This window comes from Leucopleurus acutus, assembly GCF_964270905.1.
Source record: "Leucopleurus acutus genome assembly, chromosome: 20".
Taxonomy (NCBI): Eukaryota; Metazoa; Chordata; class Mammalia; order Artiodactyla; family Delphinidae; genus Leucopleurus; species Leucopleurus acutus.
Genome location: NC_139162.1, coordinates 14,102,945 through 14,127,031, shown reverse-complemented (window position 1 = coordinate 14,127,031; position 24,087 = coordinate 14,102,945). Strand labels below are relative to the sequence as shown.

The 24,087-nt window shown below is 39.4% G+C and overlaps 1 protein-coding gene across 3 annotated transcripts in view; it reads left to right on the top strand.

Annotated features, from left to right (window-relative positions):
• The window catches only part of HYDIN (HYDIN axonemal central pair apparatus protein), a gene marked incomplete at both ends in the record, with an annotated part of 352,197 nt that overhangs the window by 68,064 nt on the left and 260,046 nt on the right, over positions 1–24,087 (top strand). For all 3 annotated transcript variants that reach the window (XM_082863052.1, XM_082863051.1, XM_082863050.1), the window contains 2 exons: positions 1,563–1,746; positions 17,783–17,882. In XM_082863052.1, coding sequence (XP_082719178.1) covers positions 1,563–1,746; positions 17,783–17,882 — 284 coding nt within the window. The remainder of the gene's footprint in view (positions 1–1,562; positions 1,747–17,782; positions 17,883–24,087) is intronic.

Here is a 24,087-nt window from a genome sequence, read left to right as displayed (position 1 = left end):
GGACAGCTGCTCTGGCTACCTTGTACACTGCTTCCCATCTAGCAATAAAAAGGGAGCACAGAATGCTTTCTTCCTTGGGACCAGAACATACTGAACCTATTTCTTTGACTTCTTTATGCTATGTGACCAAAGGATCCTGAACACAAAAGTTATTTAAAAAAGAGTTATTTGACATTGCTGAGCATGTGGTTTGTGTGAAGTCATTTAGAAAATAATGGGCTGGGACTGGAATTCAGTGACCCTAGCCTCTCAGTCAGTACTCACATTACTAAATAATTTATCTCTCACCACTGGTAATACCAGTAAAATGCTGGGAAAATAGTCATGTATCCTGGGAGGAGATGAAATTCAGTCTTCAAAGTTCAGGTGAAGTAACAGACACCAGCAGTGATGTGAGCATAGCCTGAGTAACGAGTAGAATGTCGGGAAGGCTGCTTTTCTGACTTATCACAAGGGATATGAAGATCTAGAAAGAGAGAGAAAAAAAGGACGTGTCTCCAGGTGTAGTCTGAGCATTTTATAAGCTTGACAGCTTGGTAATTGCCTGCGGTTGATACAAGGAGAAAACTGGCATTTATTGAGCAACTGTTTTGTCCCAGGAACTATACCAGGTCCTTGATCACATTTAATTCTCAACATATCTTTATGATGGAGGAGCTCCTGTTCTTTCCATTTTATTGATGAAGGCACTGAGGCTTAGAGGATTTAAGTAACTCCTGAAGTCACAGAGTGAGTAAATAGATAGTAGAGTCAGTACCAAAACCTAGGCGTTGGGACTTCCCTGGTGGCGCAGTGGTTGAGAATCCACCTGCCAATGCAGCCCTGGTCCAGAAAGATCCCACATGCCGTGGAGCAGCTAAGCCCGTGTGCCACAACTACTGAGCCTGCACTCTGGAGCCCACGAGCCACAACTCCTGAGCCCGCATGCCACAACTGCTGAAGCCTGTGCGCCTAGAACCCATGCTCCAGAACAAGAGATGCCACCACAATGAGAAGCCCATGCACTGCTACAAAGAGTAGCCCCCACTCGCTGCAACTAGAGAAAGCCTGCGCCCAGCAACGAAGACCCAGTACAGCCAAGAATAAATAAATTAATTAAAAAAACAAAAACAAAAAAAGCTCTAGGCCTTGCTGGCTCCAGCTTCTGTTCTCTAGGTAATAACAGCTAGGAAGGAATTCAAGCTAAGCAAGTGTAGAAGAAATGAAATTGCACTTAAAGTGTGAGAAGCAGGGTATATGTTAAATATTGAAAAAGCAGCCTGGAAAACACAATTACCTAAAAGAAAATATTTGTCCAGATATACTAAGGGCTCAGGGGTAAGCAAATGGGCATTGAGTAGGACAGGAAGCCTGGGAGCACTTCTTGAAGGAAGCAAGCTGAGGTTCTTGAGAGGTTAAAGTACAAGGTCACTCAGCTGGTATATTATAGATTCAGGGCAAGAAAGGACCACCCCAAGGTCATGGGTGAGACTATTCCCAAGAGGATGGGCTGGTGGGGAGCCCTTTACAATGTTCTTCATGGGAGTATCAAAATGAATCTCATGTTTCTTGCTTTTTTTTAGGGTCTGTGATGATCTTACCAAAGAGGAAAAGAATGAGATCGACGGGTTTCTTGAGGAGTGCATTACTGATCCTTCACTACAACAGTGTCTTTCCTTTCTGTCCCGCACCTTTGAGAATCAGAGAAAGCTGGTTCAGGCAGATAGCATGCTCTTCTTGAATAACATTTTCAGTGTTGAGCCTCTGGTAAGCACATAAATACAGTCTGACCTTACAGTAAATGTGGTGGGGATGCAGGGCTTAATTTGATGGGATTACTCTCTCTGAGATTGATATGGTGAGTTCCAAGAGCATAAAGATTCCATCTGAGGAGGCTCATTGTCATTATGAGACAGTGAATGAAGATTAATAGTAAGAACACTCAGAGGTTACATTTATAGGTACACTTTATATGCACCAGTCACTGTTAAACACTTCATATATATTACATACCTTATTTTGTTTGTATATATATTATCAGTTTTAATCAGTCCCCCATTCTACAGATGAGGAAATTAAGACTTAGAGAAATTTGATAACTTACTCGAGCCCAAACGATTAGTGTCAGTAGTTAGAAATTTATCCCTGATTAGCCTCACTGTAGAGCAGGGTTTCTCAACCTCTGCGCTATTGACATTTGGGGCTGGATAATTCTTTCTCCTGTACATTGTAGCATATTTAATAGCAGCCCTGACTTTTACCCATCGGATGCTAGTTGTGACAACCCAAACTCTGTCCAGATGTCAGATGTCCTCTGGTGGGCAAAATCACTTGGGTTGAAAACTGCTTTGTCCTTAATTCGCTCAATAAATAGTTATTGAGTGCATGTTCTGTACCAGGCACTGCGTATGTACCAGGCATCGATGAACAAAACAGACATAGTCCTTGACCTCAATGTCTATCTAGTGAGACCTGAGCCAGAGTTAGAACAGGATCTGTCTGATTCCACAGACAAAACTTTTTTTTTTAGGTGTACAACATAGTGATTTGATATTTTTATAGATTATACTCCATTTAAAGTTATTACAAAATAATGACTATTATCCCTTGTGCTATACAATATATCCTTGTTGCTTATCTTTTTTATACATAGTAGTTTGTATCTCTTAATTTCATAACCCTATCTTGCCCCTCCCCCTTCTCTCTTCCCATTGGTATACACTAGTTTGTTTTCTATATCTATGAGTCTGTTTCTGTTTTGCTGTATACATTTGTTTGTTTTGTCTTTTAGATAATAACATATAGTATTTGTCTTTCTCCATCTGACCTATTTCACTAAGCATAATGCTCTCTAGGTCCATACACTTGTTGCACATGGCAGAATTTCATTCTTTTTTATGGCAAAGTAATATTTCATTGTGTGTGTGTGTGTGTGTGTGTATCACATCTTCTTTATCTGTTCATCTATTCATGGACATTTGGGTTGCTTCCATATCTTGGCTATTGTAAATAATGCTGCTATGAACATTGAGGTGCAAGTATCTTTTCAAATTAGTGTTTTCCTTTTTTTCGGATTATGTACGCAGGAGTGGAATTGCTGGATCATACAGTAGTTCTATTTTTAGGGTTCTGAGGAACCTCCATACTGTTTTCCATAGTGGCAGCTTCAATTTATATTTCCACCAACAATGTACAAGGGTTTCCTTTTCTCCACATCCTCTCTAACATTTGTAATATGTAGGCTTTGTGATGATAGCCATTCTGACAGGTGTGAGGTGATATCTCATTGTTTTTTTATTTTTTGCTTTGCATTTCTCTAATAATTAGTGATGATGAGCATCTTTTCATGTGCCTGTTAGCCATCTGTATGTGTTCTTTGGAAAAATGTCTGTTCAGATCTTCTGCCCTTTTTTTTTTTTTTTTTTTGCAATACGCGGGCCTCTCACTGTTGTGGCCTCTTCCGTTGCGGAGCACAGTCTCCGGGCACGCAGGCCCAGCCACCACGGCTCACGGGCCTAGCCACTCCATGGCATGTGGGATCTTCCCGGACCGGGGCACAAACCTGTGTCCGCTGCCTCAGCAGGCGGACTCTCAACCACTGCGCCACCAGGGAAGCCCCTTCTGCCCATTTTTAATCAGATTGTTTGTTTTTTTTGATATTGAGTTCTATGAGTTGTTTTTATATTTTGGATATTAACTCCTTATCTGTCATGCCATTTGCAAATGTTTTCTTCATTCAGTAGGTTGTCTTTTCATTTTGTTAATGGTTTCCTTTGCTATGCAAAAGCTTTTAAGTTTCATTAGGTCCCATTTGTTTACTTTTTGCTTTTATTTCTTTTGCCTTAGGAGACAGATTAAAAAAAATATTGCTATGATTTATGTCAAAGAGTGTTCTCCCTATGTTCTCTTCTAGGAGTTTTATGGTTTCAGGTCTTACCTTTAGGTCTCTAATTCATTTTGAGTTTACATGGTGTAAGGAAGTCTTTTAGTTTCACTCTTTTACGTGTAGCTGTCCAGTTTTCCCAGCACCACTTATTGAAGAGACTGTTTTTCCCCCATTGTATATTTTTGCCTCCTTTGTCATAGATTAATTGACTGTATGTGTGTGGGTTTATTTCTGGGCTGTGTATTCTGTTCAATTGATCTATGTGTCTGCTTTTGTACCAGTACCACACTCTTTTGATCACTGTAGCTTTGTAGTATAGTCTGAGGTCAGGGAGCCTGATACCTCCAGCTTTGTTCTTTTTTCTCAAGATTGCTTTGGCTTTTAGGGGGTCTTTTGTGGTCCCATACAAATTTTAGGTTTACTCGTTCTAGTTCTTTGAAAAATATCATGGGTATTTCAATAGGGATTATATTAAATCTGTAGATTGTTTTGGGTAGTATGGACATTTTAACAGTATTAATTCTTCCAATCCATGAATGCGGGATATCTTTCCAGTTATTTGTTTCATCTTCTATTTCATTCATCAGTGTCTTATAGTTTTCAGAGTACAGGTCTTTCAACTCGTTGGTTAAGTTTATTCCTAGGTATTTTATTCTTTTTAATGCAATTGTAAATGGGATTGTTTTCTTGCTTTCTCTTTCTAATAGTTCATTATTAGTGTATAGAAAATCTACAGGTTTCTGCATATTAGTCTTATATTCTGCAACATTACTGAGTTCATTTATTAGCTCTAGTAGTTTTTTGTTGGAGACTTTATGGTTCTCTCTATATAGTATCATGTCATCTGCAAATACTGACAGTTTCAATTTTCCCTTCCAATATAGATGCTTTTGTTTCCTCTTCTTGTATGATTGCTGTGGCTAGGACTTCCAATACTATGTTAAATAGAATTGTCAAGAGTCTTGTCTTGTTCCTGATTTTAGAGAAATAGCTTTTAGCTTTTCACCACTGAGTATTATATTAGCTGTATATTTATTGTAAATGGGCTTTATTATGTTGGCGTATGTTCCCTTTATAACAACTTGGTTGAGAGTTTTATCATGAATGGGTATTGAATTTTGTTGAATGCTTTTTCTGCATCTATTGAGAGAAGATCATATGATTTTTACCATTTGTTTTGTTAATGTGGCATATCACAGCAATTAATTTGTGTATATTGAACCATCCCTGCATCCCTGGAATAAATCCCACTTGATCATTATGTATGATCCTTTTTATATATTGTTGAATTTGGCTTGCTAATATTTTGTTGAGGATTTTTGCATCTGTATCCATCAGAGATATTGGCCTGTAATCTTCTCTTTTTTTGGTAGTATCTTTGTTTGGTTTTGGTATCAGGGAAATGGACTCATAGAATGAGTTTGAGAGTGTTCCCTCCTGTTCAATTTTTGCAATAGTTTGAGAAGGATAAGTATTAACTCTTCTTTATATGTTTGGTAGAATTCCCCCGTGAAGCTGGGCAGTCCGGGACTTTTTTCTCTTAGACGTTTTTTGATTACTGATTCAATTTCAATACTAGTAATTGGTACATTCCGATTATCTATTTTTTCCTGATTCAGTCTTGGAAGAGTGTGTGTTTCTGGGAATTTATCCATTTCTTCTAGGTTGTCCAATTTGTTGGCATATGACCATTCATAATATTCTCTTATGATTGTTTGTATTTCTGCGATATCAGTTGTAATTTCTCCTCTTTCATTTCTTATTTTGTTTATTTGGGTTCTGTCTCTTTTTCTCTTAGTGAGCCTGGCTAAAGGCTTATCAGTTTTATTTATCTTGGTTTCACTGATCTTTTCTATTGGGTTTTTTTCTTTTTTTGGTCTCTATTTACTTCCTCTCTTATATTTATTATTTCCTTCCTTCTGCTGATTTTGGGCTTCATTGTTTTTCTAATTCCTTTAGATAGCAGGTTATGTTGTTTACTTGAAATTTTTCTTGTTTCTTGAGGTAGGACTGTATCGCTGTAAATGTCCCTTTTAGAACTGCTTTTGCTGTGTCCCATAGATTTTGGAAAGTTGTGCTTTTATTGTCATTCATTTTGGTGTATTTTTGCTTTCCTTTTTGATTTCTTCTTTGATCCATTGATTTTTAGTAGCATTTTGTTTAGTCTCCATGTGTTTGTGTTTTACCCATTTTTCTTCCTGTGATTGATTTCTAATTTCATACTGTTGCAGTTGGACAAGATGCTTGATATAATTTCTATCTCTTAAATTTGTTGAGACTTGTTTCGTGGCCTAGCATGTGATTTATTCTGGACAATGTTCCATGTGCACTTGAAAAGAATGTGTATTCTGCTGTTTTTGAGTGGAATGTCCTGTAGGTATCTATTAAGTCCAGCTGGTCTGATGTGTCAGTTAAAGTCACAGTTTCTTTATTGATTTTCTGTCTGGATGATTTGTTCATTGATATAAGTGAGGTGTTAAAGTCCCCTACTATTATCATATTATTGTAAATTCTTCCCTTTATGTCTGTTAATATTTGCTTTATATATTTATGTGCTTCTTTCACAGACCAAACTCCTGACCCCTCTGCCCCACTGCCTCAAAATGAAAGAAACCAGCATCTTCTGTGTTTACTATCTGCTAGGCACTGTACATTACCTTAAACTTAGCAAGCATAGAGTGCTGTGAGGGTAAAGACAGCAATAGGAGTTGAGAAAACCCACAGCTAGTTAGAGCTGCCATTCAAACCTGTTGGAGAGAAGACATGGGCACAAGGACACATTAGAATAAAAAGTCACTTGTGAGAAGTGCCATTGACCTGTACGTACCAGTTTTCCTTACGTCTGTACTTCCAAATTATTACAGTATATAACATAGAAAAGGGAGTCCATGGCTAAATAAGTTTGAGAAACACTGGGTTCAATATTGCTTGAAAGGTTTATTTGCTGTTAGACTTATAAAAGTCTTTCATATGATAATGAGCATTATAAATCTCTTAAGAGGGAGCCTTCCCCTTGGAGATACCCTTTGGAACTAATATTTAGTGGGACTTGCTGTGTGAATCACAGGTAAAGACAGACAATCAGGACACTAGTTCAGAGGCTGAGTTGATTATCATAGGCTAAGAAGTTAGAGTAGGCTTTTTGAGAGCAGAGCCTTGAACTGGGTCTTGCAGGATGGAACTTTTGGAAAACAAAATTGGGGGTGTGCATGGCATGGTTCATTCAAGTTTCCATTAGTGGATCAGTTTGCTTGAAGTAAAGGGTTCATGTAGGGAAACAAGGTTGGAGATGTGGGTTGAGGCTGAATCTTCTCTCCTGTCAGAAGACTATCCAGGGCTCAATTGATCAAAGGGATCTTCATATATAATGAGTTAGCCCAGAAAGAGGTTAAATCAAGGTGAGCATATAGTCTTGGAAGGACAGGACATGCACCTATAAAAGTAGGTCATGCTCAAAGATGCTGAAAAGATCAGGAAGGCATGACAAGTCCAAGCAAGTAAGTTGCTGAGTGAGGCAGAGGCAGGGAGGAGCAATCTGTCATGGCAATCTTAGACATGGCTGGTAAGGTCCAGAGTGTAGGCAGTCCAAGATTCTTCCTAGCTGGTACGGAGAATCCAGACTGATGACTGCTGTCCTTTTCTCATAGCCTTGTGGGAGTGGGTGACTCTGGGATGGCAAACATTGGTGGTGAGAAGGAGGTGGGAGGCCTGCAGGTAAGGCTTGTATATTTCAAATTCAGAAGTAGGAAGACTGGGCTTACCTCAGATTTTCTTCTCCTCATGCACGAAACCCAAAGCTTCTTGCTGCAGATATATGTGTTAAAATGTGGCACTTAATATGATTCCTTTTGAATTCTAGATAGGAACTGAATTGGGCATTCTTATCACAAGGCATTTTTTCACTATTAGGAAGAAAAACATTCTGTAGAATAATGATACACAGAAATGATACCTTTTTAAATAAATGAGACTAATTTCATTTATATTATGTGAAAAAAATACCCAGGAAGGGGATAATATTTGCTTAGTACCTAAGTGATGTTTATGGCATCTGTAATAATTTTGTCTTTTCTGTACAGTATTCAGGTTTTCTTCTCATGATAGTATTCATTAGCTGATTCTTGATCATTTTTGCAAAATGAAAAATGAAGGCATGAATTTTTCCTGGTGTTATCCGTAGTGTTTTTCTGGTCAGAATAACAGAACTCAGTGTCAGTTATACTGATATATTTATTGATCTTAAATTTCCTTTTTTCCTACTTAAAGATCCTGATAGTTTTATAGAAATACAGTTCTTGTGAGTGTAACATAATCTTACCTTGTAAATTAGTTTTGAAGGTATTTGATGGGAAAATTCTGTAATTTCATTAGCTTCTTGACTCTAATGTGAACTATGGGTATTTTCCACTATTGAGATTTTGGTTTTATGATACAGGTAAATAAATTCTGTAGAATTTTTGGATGATAGAGTTGGGAAAGGGTTTATAGAAGAGATGAGATCTGAACTGAATGTTGGAGGAAGGGTAAGATTTAATTAAATAGAAAAGAAGAAGAAGGATGTTTCCAATTGGAGAAATTTTGAAAACAAAGAAAAGGGAAACTTTTAATGATAGGTTCATAGCATATTAAACAACAATGAAATGATGGATTTTTCTGGAGCAGGTGGTCATGGAGAATATAAGAAATGAGATTGAGAAGGAGAGTTGGCATATCTGGGCTGCCCTGGCAACCCGTTACACTATAGCCGACTGTCTCCCACATTATGTTTTCTGTAAATACTGGATCTGAGGGGTGGTAGTGTGTGTTCCTTGCCAAGGGGAATTTTGTGCTCAAATAAGTTTAGGAAATACTGGTTCAAGAGAAGGTGACTCTCAAAGGGAAAAGTGCAAACAGTATTTCCCCAGGACGAGAGACCCCTTTTCCCACACAGTATCCACCGGAGTCAGTGTTGTGTGGATCCTAGTTTGGTCACTGGTGCTGAGGGTATCTGAGACTCACTGTAAGGTTTGGATCAGGAACAGGATGTGTTCGGGGTGTTTTAGAAAGATTATCATAGCATCAGCTTGTGGATCAAATTGGAAGAGGATGGTTAGAGGGTGGGATGGGTAGTGCAGGTCAGGCAGGGGAAATTCACTAGTGCAGGGAGGGTCAGGGAAACTGAACATCTCTGCAGGCAAGTGGAGGGTAACGTGTGAGGGTGACACTGACCTGGAACAGCCTGGTGATGGTCGGAAAGCAAAGGAAATGGCAGATGTGAGAGATGCTCAAAGGAAAGACACTAGAGTGCTTTTTGACTGACTGGCCGTTGATGGTGAGACATGGTGAGGAATCATATGTCTTCTCAGATCTGAACTAGCGTGACCGGGAGAATTATGATGTCTTTGATAGGAACTAGCAAGTCAGGAGTCCTGGGTTTAACTCCTAGCTTTGCCAATGGCGAGTGTGACCTTAAACAAGCAGTTTGGTCTCCTTTGGCATCAGTTGCCTTTTACACAAAATAAGGATATTCGGGCATGTTGATCCTTTTTAGCTAGTAGGTTATGATTCTCCAGTTCGAGAACAGACTCCGAGATTGTCAACATCAAGGAGTGCCTTATCTTTATCTGTATCCCAGGCCTAGCACAGTACCAATTAATGGGTGGCTGAAGGAAGGAAGGAAGGAACGAACAAATGGAAATCAATTAATGATGATGATTTTGTTTCTGAACATGTTGAATTTGAGATGACACTCGATGTGCAAATAATTTTGGGATTGCAGTACTTGTGGGATGGGAATCAGGACTGGAGGTGAGTGTCCTTTAGAGGTCTTCATGGAAGGCATGAAAAGCGGATGGAAATTTTAAGAGCAGAGCAAAGAAGGAAACTTGCAGTGGGCCCAGGACAGCCCCCAGGTGCTCATTTTTAGAGGCCCTGCAAAGAGAGGAGAGGCTGTGAATTCACAGAGAAGGATGGCCAAGAGGAGAACCAGACAGCTGAGAACTCGCCAGCCTAGCCTACATGTCTTTCTACCCTATTATACCTTGTTCATCACCATTTTCTACTGAAGGATCTTCTGAATCTTGCTCACATAGAAGATCAGTTACACCAAATAGCCACTATTTAATTTCTGACAGTTGAGCTATGCATCATCGATTAGTTGTTTTATTAGGATGTGATTCCTTTTGATTAGCTTCTTGATATGAGCTGAGTTCATAGTAGAAGCAGAGATGATTAAAACCAAGCAGAGGGCTTCCCTGGTGGTGCAGTGGTTGAGAGTCCGCCTGCCGATGCAGGGGACATGGGTTCGTGCCCCGGTCTGGGAAGATCCCACATGCCGCGGAGCGGCTGGGCCCGTGAGCCATGGCCGCTGGGACTGAGCGTCCGGAGCCTGTGCTCCGCAACGGGAGAGGCCGCAACAGTGAGAGGCCCGGGTACCGCAAAAAAAAAAAAAAAAAACAAAAAAAAAAACAACCAAGCAGTGCCACCTACTGATCTAACAGTCAATCTCTAATTGACATCCTGTTCAAAAAATAAAAATAAAATTGAAGGTTGATGCAGGGGTTTAGAGACTACCTTGCTTTCTGATGGGCCCTTCAGCCTCTGTGTCCACCAGGAAGGGTATTGTCTTCAACTGAGGTAAACTTAAAAAGTAAACAAAATAAAAAAAAAACCCATGTTACCTTAGGGTCTGAAAGGAAGTAAGAAATGATATGCTTATCTTCTCAGACCTATGTCTATATATCTGGTTCTTTAAATGCGTCAGCCAAAACAAAGTTTAGTTTAGCCCTTATTGTGTTCTCTGTGTATTGAGTGTTTTATGGGAACACTGTTCCTATTTTAGAGGCTCTTTCAATTTAAAGCAAGTAGATTCAAGATTAAGAGATCACTGTCCTTAAATTGTCAAAAAGTGGTGATGGGTTTGAATTTAAATCACATTTTATTTATGTGATCATGTGAGAAGTAGTTTGACTCAATGCTGTAGGAATGTCTGATCCAAAACTCTAGAACTTCAAGTTCTTACTCTGTTCTACCACCACTTGGCCACTGGTTAATTCCACTGTCTTCTCATCATGCTCATTGCCTACCATTGCCATGGGGTCTGTTGGAAGAACCTTGAGGAGTTATGCTGGGGCATCTTTGGTACTGATGTGGTCACAGAGTGCAGAAGTGGGAGTTTGTCTTTTGAGAGACCCCAGACATGTTCATTGAAGATGAAGTGGGTGGGCAAAGACCCAGGGAGAAGGCATTCCTGGGCAGATACAAGAAAATGGGCTGGAAGGAATTTTTTTTACTTGGTAGTTTATTGATATTTTAATAGTAACCATAATTGTTGTTCTAGTCATTAAAGCATGTGCTGTATTACTACCATTTTTATCAAGTTCCTCATGTCCATTCTTTTGATAATGTCTTGAAATATTAATGTAATTAACCTAAAATTTCCCATTTATTCCTGACCTAGGGAAGGTAGTACGTTCTACAGAATACTGATCATTTCTCAAGCCACTTGCATCCATATAGTTTTCTTCCCCCTTTGGAAAAGAACTGTGAAATTTAGTCTATTAGGCATGTTTTGTGCCTTCCAGAAAAACAAGTGGAATTGACTACCTTCAGAAATACAATATTCTATTTTACTAGATGGACTTCGGCTGTACAGAATTTTGACAGTCTCATTCTGTTATTTCCTCTGCTTAGGTCTCTTGGGTACCCTGAGTGAGAGAGAGTCAGAGATAAAAAACACAATCGTGAGAATTGAGAGGCAGAAGAATATTACAGGGCAAAAAGAGAGAATTAAGCTTTCGGTTTCCATGGGCATCTAGGAGTCCTCTGAGAAATCACAGCACAGTTGTGCTAGCCTTGTTTCTGAACTCTGGTACTGCTGGCTCAGGTCACACTTTTAAGATGCAGCAATTTTCTGAATGTTGAACACTTGATATTTTCTCAGAAATAAGGGTCTGAGAATTTAAAGATCTTTGGCCAAACTGGCCCTAAATGATTGGCTGACTGACATCAGTGAGCAGGGAAGACATTTCTGCTCCTTCATCCAGAATCCCTAGGGAAGCTTCAGCTTAATGTAGCTAAGGCTTAAAAAGGGAGAGAAACTTGATAATTTCTTTATTACCATGTAAGTAACAGTAAACTATGCTTTGTCATCACCTAAGCCTGCGGAAAACATGTGGTTCAGCAATTCAGACTTTGAAAGCACAGCTCAAATTAATTTATTTTTCCCAAATCGGCATAGCATGTGAGCTCAGCAGAACCAGGTTGGGTGGGAGCCCAGATGGGTACCAAAGAGGAAAGATCTAGCTTTTTACTGCAACCCCCTTCCACTTCTTGTACCATTAGTCGTGAGTCACATTGCAAACATGTGGGCGCTGACTCCTTGGAAAAGGACACTGGAAAGGAGAAAGGAGGACAGGGATCTGCTGAGAGCAGACTGTCCTTGACAAGTCATGGCTCTTCTGTCGGTGTGGTTTTCCCATTCTTCACCCTCCCTTTATTATTGTTTGTCCTCTCAGATCTTTGTGCTCAGATTAGAGAACCATTGGAGGTGGAGGGAGGCCTAGGGAAGTCTTAGAAACAGCAAGGTTCCTTATGGCTTATTAAATAAATTAAGACCCTTCGTTGTTGGAAGAAACGCATGTCTGCTGTCTCCAGAGAAAGGCATGAGCATCATGCACAACTACCTCAGCTCTGCAAAACTCCACTGGAATTTTCACCATACATGGGTTGGAGTATCTCACCCAAGATAGAACACACCTTTTGTGAAACTTTCTCTGACAGATGGCCAAATCTTAAACCCCTCTCTTAGAAACTTTTCTGGTCATTATGTTAAGAATCAAAACTTTACTAAATTCACAGTTTCTAGTCCTAGGAGATATACTGGACGAGAAAAATCTCCTTGCATGTCATGTGCCAATTCAATCTTTTCTCTCCATGATAATTAGGATAGTTTACCTTCAGTTTTTTAGCTTCTGTTTTTTCCCTGTATCTCTTTGAGACACTTCTCTTTGCCCCAAGTGACAATAGAGAGCCTCCCATTGATCTGAAAGGTGCTACAAGAGAATTGTGGGTAGTGACACAGATTATAGCTTCTAATCAGTGCTTTTATTTTTTTCTCTTATTGATTGATAGAAATTTGACTTTAAGAGGATGTTTTTATTTCCCAAGAGAAATTCTTTAAATTTTTCTTAAATATGATAAGATAGCTGAAGATATTTGATTATATAGTCAAGAATATTTCCATTTTGGTGGAACATGATGGAACTCATTACACATTATAGCTGCTCTTGAAGTCATTATTCACTGAGCTTGTTCTGAGCTGGCTGTACCCTACCCCACCAGGATAGCTTGATAAAGATCCTCCAGTGTTGACTGTATCATCCACAAGAACTTCCTGTGAGTCACCTTCCAAGTTACCTGAATGTTTGAGTATGAAGAGTGTCCTACTATGTTCACTAGACAGGAACACCAGGTCATGCTGGCTTCAATGAAGCCTGATTGTCGGTTATAGTGTTATTAAATTTCTCCTGGCATTTTTTAAAAACAATATGAGAAAGGTGAGACCTGACATTTTGTTATAATTGCAGTAGGGTTCAGGAAGTTAAAGAAAAAAGTATTATAGAATCCCAGCTCTGCCACTTACTATTGATGTGGCCTTGGGTGAGATACTTAACTTCCCCTTGCCTTGGTTTTCTCATCTTTAAAATGGGGATAGTACTACTTCACAAGGTTGTAAAGATTGAACTAGATAATGTATATCAGCATTTTAACACAGTGCTGGGAACATGAGCTCTCAGTTAATGGCTGCAAATATTATAGTTTGGAGTTATATACAGTTCAGTCTTGTATTGTGTCTAATCTCTTGTCAGATTAGAAAGTATGATCGGAAAGTATAACATTTGAGTGGGCAAACATTTAGATTACTCTTCTAAGTGTAAGTTGGGAATTAAAATGCAGCTATTTTATATGATAAATTTAGGCCTTGAGTCATGTTGTAAACTACTTTCCAGATAAACCAAGTAAATTAAATGTGTACATAACCCTCTCTCTGTTCTTGCACTTTGGGTTTTGATTTTGCAAAATTTTCAGAAATAATTCTTCATTGGAAGGAAGGAAGGAGATGGGTAATAGGTTGGGGGGGAGAAAGGTGATTTTTAAAATATTTTATTTTTATTTAAAGATTTTCAATAGAGAATTTTTAAAGAGCCTCTTTAATCATTGCCCATATAATTTTAAAGGAGATCATTTTAATAGACACCTTTCTCATGATCGTATTAATGACCTGTCATGAACCAGTGATGACATGTTCATAGACAGCTTTCAGAAAGTCTCAGAACTGTCCCTGTCGAGTCACTTGGTTATTCGTGTTCCAGAAATTCCATTTCCAGAAATATTTAATATTGGGGCAAAAACTGCAAACATGGGAATTAACTTTAGACCTGAAAATTCAAAGTTGATTCCTTCTAGCAGGTCACTTGATTAATAAGTGAAAGGCAGTCATGGGTCTGAGGGAAAAACGAAACATTAAGACCAAGAAGGAAGGTAATTACAGTAAAAGTGAAGGCCATTTGGACAATTATTTTCAACAAACAAGATAATGGTCATTTACAGATTATATTCTCCAGACTCATCTCTCATTTGGAGCAGGAAAATGGACAGTGATGGGAAAGGAGTCATATATGGAAGGAAAGCAGAACAGCAGGGGGTTCTGTACGATGAGGCTGGTTTCACAGGACTGGGAGGAAAGGATATTGATGTCAGAGCCAGTAGGGAACATTCTGAATGTTTTGGCTTTCAGAAAGAAACTTTAGAACTGAGCAATAAAGAAAGAAAAATTATTTTCAGAGACATAGATGACATGGAAGTTAACTTCAGAAGTGTGGGAAAAGTAATATGAAATGTATCAAAGATATATAAGTAGCAGTGGGGTCATGTTAGGCTGGTTGCCTGTTACTGGAGTTTGCTCTCTCTGATTTGGTAGCAAATGCTATAGTGAGTTTTTGCTGTAAAGAAATTGAAGTTCTTTAACTTTTATTTTAATCCCAACTGAAAAATAAAAGTGTCCTTCTGCATGTTCCTAGCTCACTTCAAATGACCTAATATTGAAAACATCCCTCTGCGGGAGGAAACTGAATGACCACACTTCTGTTTTTGTAGATACACTCAGCCCTCTTAATGCACATTACCTGAAACAAGCCCAGGAGAGGTTTTAGCATAGGATTTGTCCTTGAATTGTCTCCGGGGGCTCAGTAAAAGCCGTAAATTACTACGTCATAAGCACAACAAAACAGCTGCAGCCCAGGATAAGAAAGCACGGCACCCACAGTCCCATTCTCCCAGTCTGAAGAACCCCGTGGAGGAAGGGCTTCTCAGCTTCCAGGGGGCTCTGTATCAGACAGTCCGCTCCTGGATCCACTGCTCCCTCCTCTTGGAGGTTCTGGTTGCTTCTCTGTAGCATGTCTGTCCCACCGTTTTCCAACCCACCAGTCTGATAATCAGACTTCTTTGATGATGGGATGTGCAAGAATGCTTCTGGGATAGAACTTAAGTTTGTTGCCTTCTTGTATGCACATGGACCCTGAATTTTCTTGTGTTTGAAAGTGGTCTGGCACAGCTCAAACCGTAAGGCCCTTGAATTTTCACACATGTACCGAGCTTATCTGATTCCCAGCATATCCTTTTTGGGGCATTTCTTACCACTCTGGTGAGACTTTTCTAGCAGAGGATTTGTAGGGATCCAAGATGGCCCCAGTGGTCAGTTTGGATAGGAACAGGTTAGCTGTGTCCATTCTACACTTCTAAACAAAGCAGAGCCTAAACCCAGCAGGGGAATACATTTGTCTCATGGGTTAGGAGTAAGGCCAGGTCTTTAGACATTCTGAGATGGACTACCCACTGATACACCAGTGAAAGGATGAGCCACTTTTTCTGCCTGGCCTCTCTGCTCATTCTGGCCACGAGTGTTCATAGCACTCCGTATCACTAAAAACCCCCACAAATCAAAATGGGCCAGGTAGTCGCTGTTTATCAGAATAAAACAGATACCCATTTCAAGGTTTGGAAAAGCGCCACGGTGAAATGCGCAGATAAGCAAAAGTGCTTAGGACTTCCCTATGCCCTGAATGATCTCAAAAGTCCGTGTCAGCTCTAAAATTGTATGACTTTTGTGGTTCCAGTTGAGGAGAAAATGGCAGAAGTAGACTGCAAAGATGAATAGGCATTTACCAATAACTACACAGTGTGCAAGCTGAGTGATATGAATGATTCAATAAATACGTTGAACACTTACTATGAGCCACTTCTGGTTTAGGTGCTGGAGATAGAGCAGCACCCACCCTCATGGAGCCTTCATGCTAGTGGGCTGATGTGGAAGTGAGAGCTCCTGGGACCCACATGACACCCACAGCCCTCACTGCTACTTCTTTTTTTTTTTTTTAATATTTATTTATTTATTTGGCCGTGCCAGGTCTTAGCTGCGGCACACAGGATCTTTGTTGCCATGTGCGGGATCTTCATTGCAGCATGTGGGATCTAGTTTCCTGACCAGGGATCGAACCCAGGCCCCCTGCATTGGGAGTGCAGAGTCTTAACCACTGGGCCACCAGGGAAGTCCCCCTCACTGCTGCTTCTTGGAGACTCTGTGCCCTTCATGCTTCTGAAGCAGGGCGACGTTGCCTGAGAAGCACACTCACCAGGCTGTTACCTTCATAAGCAAACCCAAATTGGCTCTAGTTTTCTGTTTTCCCCATCTTGTTTGACGTCTGCATTTTAAACCACTTTGCTCTCTGCTTGATTCTTTACTCCAGCACTATGTTCAGTTCCAGCCAAACTGGAAATAGAACATGCATGTGGGACTGTCTGAAACTGGATCCTAATTATTTATCAAGTTGCCTTTCCTTAGTTTTCTATTCAGTTGGTAGGACCATTTATACATTTTTAGATGTGCTTATCGCTGATGTTCTTGGCCTTATTTACAGAAACCATAGGAAAAAACCACATTTTCCCCCTAATTTTTCTGATACTTTCATCTTAGTCTTTCCAAGTGGCATAAGAATGACATCAGTCATAGCAAACAGTTATTTGCTGAGCTCTTACTGTGTACTGAATGTGGGTCAGAAAGCATTTGACCTACATGATCCTTCGTCAGACCTTAGGAAACCCTTTGGGGCAGGTGCTATAGCATCTCCTTTTACAGCCCTGAAAAGTTACATGGTTAGCACAAAAATATTTTTCAAAAGATATCTCAAGGGGATTCTGATATGTTGCATTGCAATTTCAAAACTTGATTTTCTTATTGTGACTTTTGAGTAGTTTGAGTTAAAACGAGAAATAATATCACACTGGATCAGAACCAGAGTTTGATTTGGCCGTTGTTCTGCCTCGGGCCATTGCTGTTTTCACAGAATAAGAGTATTTCCTTATGCTGTCACTCAAAAGTTAGGAATGGTTTTTCCATCAGGTGAGTTAGATACTTCTTTCCCTGTGGCCTTTCTGGACCTTATATAGATAAGGCACAGCACTTATCACGTATATTTCAAGATATTTGTGTACATTTTTATCACCTCTCTGAGGTGTGAGCTCCATGCAATCTTAGACCATACCTTTCTTCTTCTCTGAAGCCCAATGCTGGACACACAGTGGCATAAAATGAATGTTAATTGAATCCACAAATTTTAAAAATGCCCTAAACACCCTAGTTTCCTTTAGTAACTAATTATATATTCATAAACTCACTGAAATGATCTTTGAAGCTTGTTTCCAGCTTGTACCACCTTTTAACAAATAGTAGAAATTTCCTATCTGTTGGGTAAAATTGTGCTTTCTTTTATTTGTTGTCAAAATATTTCCTTCAGATTTCCTGGAGTTACAACAACAGCATTTAAAAGCAGTGCATTCCCTCCATCATATTGTTTTTTAATGATTCCTTCACGTTTTTAGGAAGGTGATGTCTGGCCCAATTCATCAGCTGAAATCACTGTGTACTTTAACCCTCGGGAAGCCAAACTCTACCAGCAGACTGTTTACTGTGACATTTCAGGTAAAGACTTCTTCTGTGTGGTAAACTCAGGTTACCAAGTACCTAGAGCATGAAGTGATAAAGTGTGTGTGTGTGTGTGTGTGTGTGTGTGTGTGAGAGAGAGAGAGAGAGAGAGAGAAAGAGAGAGAGAGAGAAAGAGAGAATATGTTCGGGCTATGTGCAGTGTATGATATCAATAGGGGAATGATGGAGTCAAGCTAGGCATGTCACACTTCTTTCTAGTACAGATCAAACTTTGAAGTACATTACAATTGTGGTGTGGTGGGTGGGGATGGGAAACCATGGGTCTGGGTTACCCTTTGATTTTTAGAGCAGTAAGAATATTACTTGACACCAATTCTCACAGTGTTATATCACAATGTTATATTTTGTTCTTTTTATAGTATTTGGCTACTTAATATTTTCCTTTTTAAGTTTTTATCATAATAATGCATGCCAAGTGAGATGGGAAGGCAGCCTGGCAGTGGCCAGAGCCACAAGGAGGGTGTACTAGTAGGGTGACGACCTGATGGCTTCAGGAGGTTGGATACATATAGAGGAGTTAAGCAGAAAAGTAAATATATTGAGGATAACAAGAGCCAGTGTTTTTCACTCTCGAAGGGAGGAGATACAAATATGGGAAGGAGGAAGCCTAAGATGAGCCCTTTGGTATTGGAATGGAATTGGAGTTATCACTATGAACTCAGGGTTGCTGATATGCATGGATATAGAAATAAATATAAATATATGTATATGTGTATATACATACATATGCTTAATTCCTAGCTATGTTCATTGAGATATCATGGAAGCTTTGAGACCCTAATAGCAATGAGCACAGCTAGCACCCGAAGGCTGGTTTCTAAATCCCACCCTCCACTCAGAAGGAACCTTGAAGAATTGATTGATTCTAGAACTGAGGCAGAGAAAGAGCAAGATGAGCCTGGAACATCCTTTTGTGCTGGAAAATAAGGAAATGCATAAAGAAAGACAGATATGTCAAAATGACACAGAAGCCCGCAAAGAGACTCTCCCTGACCAAATTTGGAACAAGTCGAGAATCAAAATAAATAATGACACTAATAGATTATAATCAATTGAATAAACAGGAATCTATGAATCTACTCAATAAAATTTGCCATTTGGCAATCATAGTAATAACCAATTCTGGTGAAAATCACCAATGGCTTAAAAACTAATAGGTGAAAGGGAGGTGTGGAACAGGCTTTAACATAGTCTCGAAATATTCTCCCTCAAAATACTTACTAATCATAAAGAGGAGAAAATTAACTTTACACTAAACAGACCTGGTAGATGTCATTTTAGTTAATACCAGCAAATAGAGCAAATCAATATTGTGTATCACCCGCTAGGATGCAAAGAAAACACAGCATGTCTTCAATGATATTAGGACCAAAATACCTAACTTGAGTCTAATAACAAGGAAGCATCAGACTAACCCAAATTGAAGGACAAAACGAGATGACCGGCTTGTAATCTTCAAAAAATATCAAAAAATTTAAGAAGAAAAGACTGAACAACTGCTCCAGATTGAAGGAGACCTGGGAGACATGATATCTGGGTGCAACATGTGAGCATGGATTGGATCCTTTGCTACAAAGGGGATTATTGGGCAAAGGATGTATAGAAGTTCTTTGCACTACTCTGGAGACTTTTCTGTATTTTAAAGATGTTTCAGAATTTTTAGAAAAGCTGATGCCAGTAAATAAGTAAAACATGCATATAGTAATATGAAGCTAAATAACAGTCTGTTTCTCCAGTACTGCTTCCAAGAAGTGCCTTCACGTGTTTCTTGTGGTGGTAATGTCCCTTGCTGATTCTGTGCTTGTATGGCTATTTGTTGATTTATCCATTTTATGTACTACTTTTGAGTCCTCATTATGAAAGATGAAGATTTAGTTCACCTCTGTCTCCTCTACCGCTTCCTGGGCTTATTGGTTTATAATTTACATGCAATGAAATTCACCCTTTTTTGGTGTACAGTTCTGTGAACTTTGGCAAACCTAAACAGGGATGTAACCACCTCCAAAAGCAAGTGTAGAATATCTCCATCACCCCATAAAATTTCCTCATGCCCCTTTACAGGCAATTCTATCCCCCACCTTAGCCCCTGGCAATCCAGTGATTTTTATTATATTTATTTTATTTTATGAGTTTTATTTATAGCCTTAAATAACTTTTATTTATATACTTAAAACTATATTTTTGGATCCATCAGCTCTACAGTATCTCTGGATGTATAAAGATATTGGAACCCCTAACCTGCCCACTGCAGTTAACCCTATTTCTCCCTCTTCTGTGAGTTATTCTGCTTTGTGTTGTCATGGTTGATAACCACATTCAAGTCTTCTATTTCGTCTACATAAATTTTATACACTGAAGGGTCAAATTGTATTCTGAGATTACATTTTATATTCTGTTGGTTGAGTGTTCTGACCCTTAGACCCTCAAAGAATGTCCTTAAGGTCTGTATCTTGTAGATTCTCTTTCTTTACTGTCCACCACTTAACTATACCTTGTTTTAGCTTACTTCATAATTGACTTGACTCTTTTGTACAGCTTTTGGTATTTTTCCCCCCTGTGGTTTCTAATTCCTCATTTCTTTATTCCGATCTAATTTCAGAATTCATGTTCTTCTTCTCCTTGAAGACATTTCCTCAGAGCCCACCAGCTTTTTATTCTAATTTAGATCAGTTACCTCCTGCACAGTTTTTATCCAGGAATTTTTCTTTAATTTCCATGTGTGTTCCATTATATCTTTTGACTCTCACTTTGCTCAAGTAACTTCCTCAGAAAAAGTGTATCTAGGTGGGAAACTTTGACCCTTGCCTGCAGGAAAATGTCTTATTCTGCCTCCATACCAACTTGAGAGTTTAGCTGACTGTAGAATTCTAGGTTCAAAATAATTTCTCCTCAGAACTTCGAAGCCATAGTGCCAACTTTATTGTAAAAATTCAGAAGTTTGAAGGCCACCCAATTCTCCTTCCTTTATAGGTGGCCTTGTATTTCTCTCTCATCTTTTCTAGGGTTTTTGTTTTCGTTTTTTTCCTTTTTTTGTATTTGGGGTCTGAAATGTCATGAAGCTGTGTCCAAGAGTGAGTTTTCCTAGTTCGTTTTCTTCAGCTTTCTATGGGCCATTTGAGTCTGGTTACTCATGTGTCCCTTCCAACTCTGGGAAATTTTTTTTTTACATACTTTCCTCCTTTTTCTTTCTTTTTTTTTTCTTTTCATTTTATTCTTCCGGAAATCTTAACATTCCAAAGTTAGACCTACAGGATTGATTATCTGTTGTCAAACAACAAGATTTTTTTTTTTTTTAAAACATTGTTTTACATGTCTTTATTTATTTATTTATTTATTTTTTGCGGTACGTGGGCCTCTCACTGTTGCGGCCTCTCCCGTTGCGGAGCACAGGCTCCAGACGCGCAGGCTCAGCGGCCATGGCTCACGGGCCCAGCCGCTCCACGGCATGTGGGATCTTCCCGGACTGGGGCACGAACCTGTGTCCCCTGCATCGGCAGGCGAACTCTCAACCACTGCGCCACCAGGGAAGCCCCAAACAACAAGATTTTAATCCTCAAACATGAATAATAAATAATATTAAATGCCATTTAAAGCAATTAAATAAGGATGCCCAGAGAAATACTGACATTTATTAGTCAGAAAAATCCAGGGTAGCGGGTATGCATTCATAGGGTTACTTCCAATGTCTTCTGGTCTGTGGTTATCTGTTTGTATATAAGAATAAGAAAATGAGTTTAATTTTCAGGGTAGCTAGTGCTACTTACTTCTGCTGTTTAATGTGTAGGTCTCCCAGGAATGTAACCATGGTGATTTTAAACTTGGGGGGAGAGTAATAAGAGTACACAATCATTAGTATCCCCAAGTGCAAAAATTCCACTATTCTGCAATATCTTGTTTTCAGTCCATATCTATGGACTGTTTTCAGTCCATATCTGTGCAGTTACTTTTCTCTTTGTGTAAAGGAGTCAGGCAGTCTACAGGGGGCTGCTTAACCCAAGACTCTGCCACCCTCCACCCACCCCAGGTATGTATCCCTTCCTGATGATATTTCCTGCACCTTCCCTGGATGTAACCATCACCTTGACTTTTATGATAGTCATTTTCTTGTTTTCATATATAATTTTACCACCTATGTATTCATCCCTAAGCAAAATAGTGTAGTTTTACCTGTTTTAAAAATTTATATGTTGAAATCATACTCTATGTCTTAAGCTGTTAGCACTAGGAAGATAAAGCCATTCAATAAATACTCATTAAATGAATGAGCAAATAAATGAAAAAAATTAAGGAATGAGTGAATGAATCCTAGTTTGATCTGCTCTCTCCCTTGCCCATGGATGCTAGATTCTCAAGATGGCCCTAGAATGAATGAAGAATGGACTAGGAGTTTCTGGATTGACAGGTCTGTTTTCACACTTCAGACCAGCATCATCTAGCCCGGACTTCTTTTTTTTTTTTTAATAAATTTATTTATTTTATTTATATTTATTTTTGGCTGTGTTGGGTCTTCGTTGCTGTGTGTGGGCTTTCTGTAGTTGAGGTGAGCGGGGACTTCGTTGCTGTGCACAGGCTTCTCATTGTGGTGGCTTCTCTTGTTGCAGAGCACGGGCTCTAGGTGCACGGGCTTCAGTAGTTGTGGTACATGGGCTCAGTAGTTGTGGCTCGCAGGCTCTAGAGTGCAGGCTCAGTAGTTGTGGTGCATGGGCTTAGTTGCTCCATGGCATGTGGGATTTTCCTGGACCAGGGCTCAAACCTGTGTCCCCTGCACTGGCAGGCAGATTCTTAACCACTGCGCCACCAGGGAAGCCCCTTCCCTGGACTTCTTAATGGATCTGGAGGAAATGTTGGTATATCAGTGTTCAGACATAGTCTGGAAATGGTCCAGTGGCCCCCACATCACAGGTGCTGGGACCTCCCTCCCAACAATGGCTTCTCTGGGATGTTGTGCTTGGCCATATTCCAGGGGGCTGGCTGCTCTCCAGGAGGTTCCCAAATATTACATAACTACTTGCATTTATCTATTGTTTCCTTTGCAATTCTGAATTCTGCCACAGAATTCACATCCTGGGTAAACTGAATGGTGTAATTTTCCATCTCCATGACATTCTTCTTTATTTTGTTAGTGGTTTATTAAAAGATAGGATTGCCAGGGAAGGGTTTTGTTTACATAGTAATTCCATATTGTCTTCCCTGTAAATTCTGTGCAATTCTGTGTCTTTTCAAGGGCTGATGCTGATTCCTTACTATTATCTTTAAAGGTTGGTAAAACTCCTGGTTTTAGGCCACTAAGAAATACTTCTTAGGCAAATAGAAAAGCTCCTTCCCTCGTTTTGTTTTGCTTTGCTTTTGTTTTCCTATATGCTTTGAGCATATAAAAGCAAATACATATAGATATGCTTTTCCTCATACCATTTTACATAACTGACAGCATACTTTACACAGTAGTTCTAACACTGCTTTTTAAATATTTCTTAGAGATTATTCCATAACGCTAAATAAAAAGGGACGATTATTTTTCATGGTTGTATAGGAATTCTTTGTATTTACATACCACAATTTGACTTCTCACCTTTTGTCACTGAGAAATAGAACACAGATTCAGAAATGTACATAACGTGTGCTGTGGTAGGCAGAGTAATGGCCTCCCCAAGATGTCCATGTCCCCAGCATCTGTGGATATGTTACTGTGTATATGTTACATTGCATGGCAAAGGGGAATTAGGGCAGAAAATGGAATTTAGGTTACTAATGAGCTTACCTTAAGATAAAGACAATGTCCTGGGTGGCTCAATAATAATCACAAGGGTCCTTAAATGTTCAAGAGGGAGGCAGAAGGATCAGTCTCAGTGTCGGAATGATGCCCTATGAGAAAGACTCTACCAGCCATTTCTGGCTTTGAAGCTAGAGGGCCAAAGAATTCAAGCAGCCTCTAGGAAAGGAAAAGGCAAGAAAATGGATTTTCTCCTAGACCATCCAGAAAGGAACGCAGCCCTGCCAACACCTTGATTTTAGCCCAGTGAGACCCATTTTGGATTTGGACCTCTAGAACTTTTAAGATAGTAAGTTTGTATGTTAAGCCACTACGTTTGTGGTAATTTGTTCTAGCAGCAGTGGGGAACTAATACCACACATGTACAGTATAACAAATAATTATAGGCAGACATTATGTAATTGCCACCAA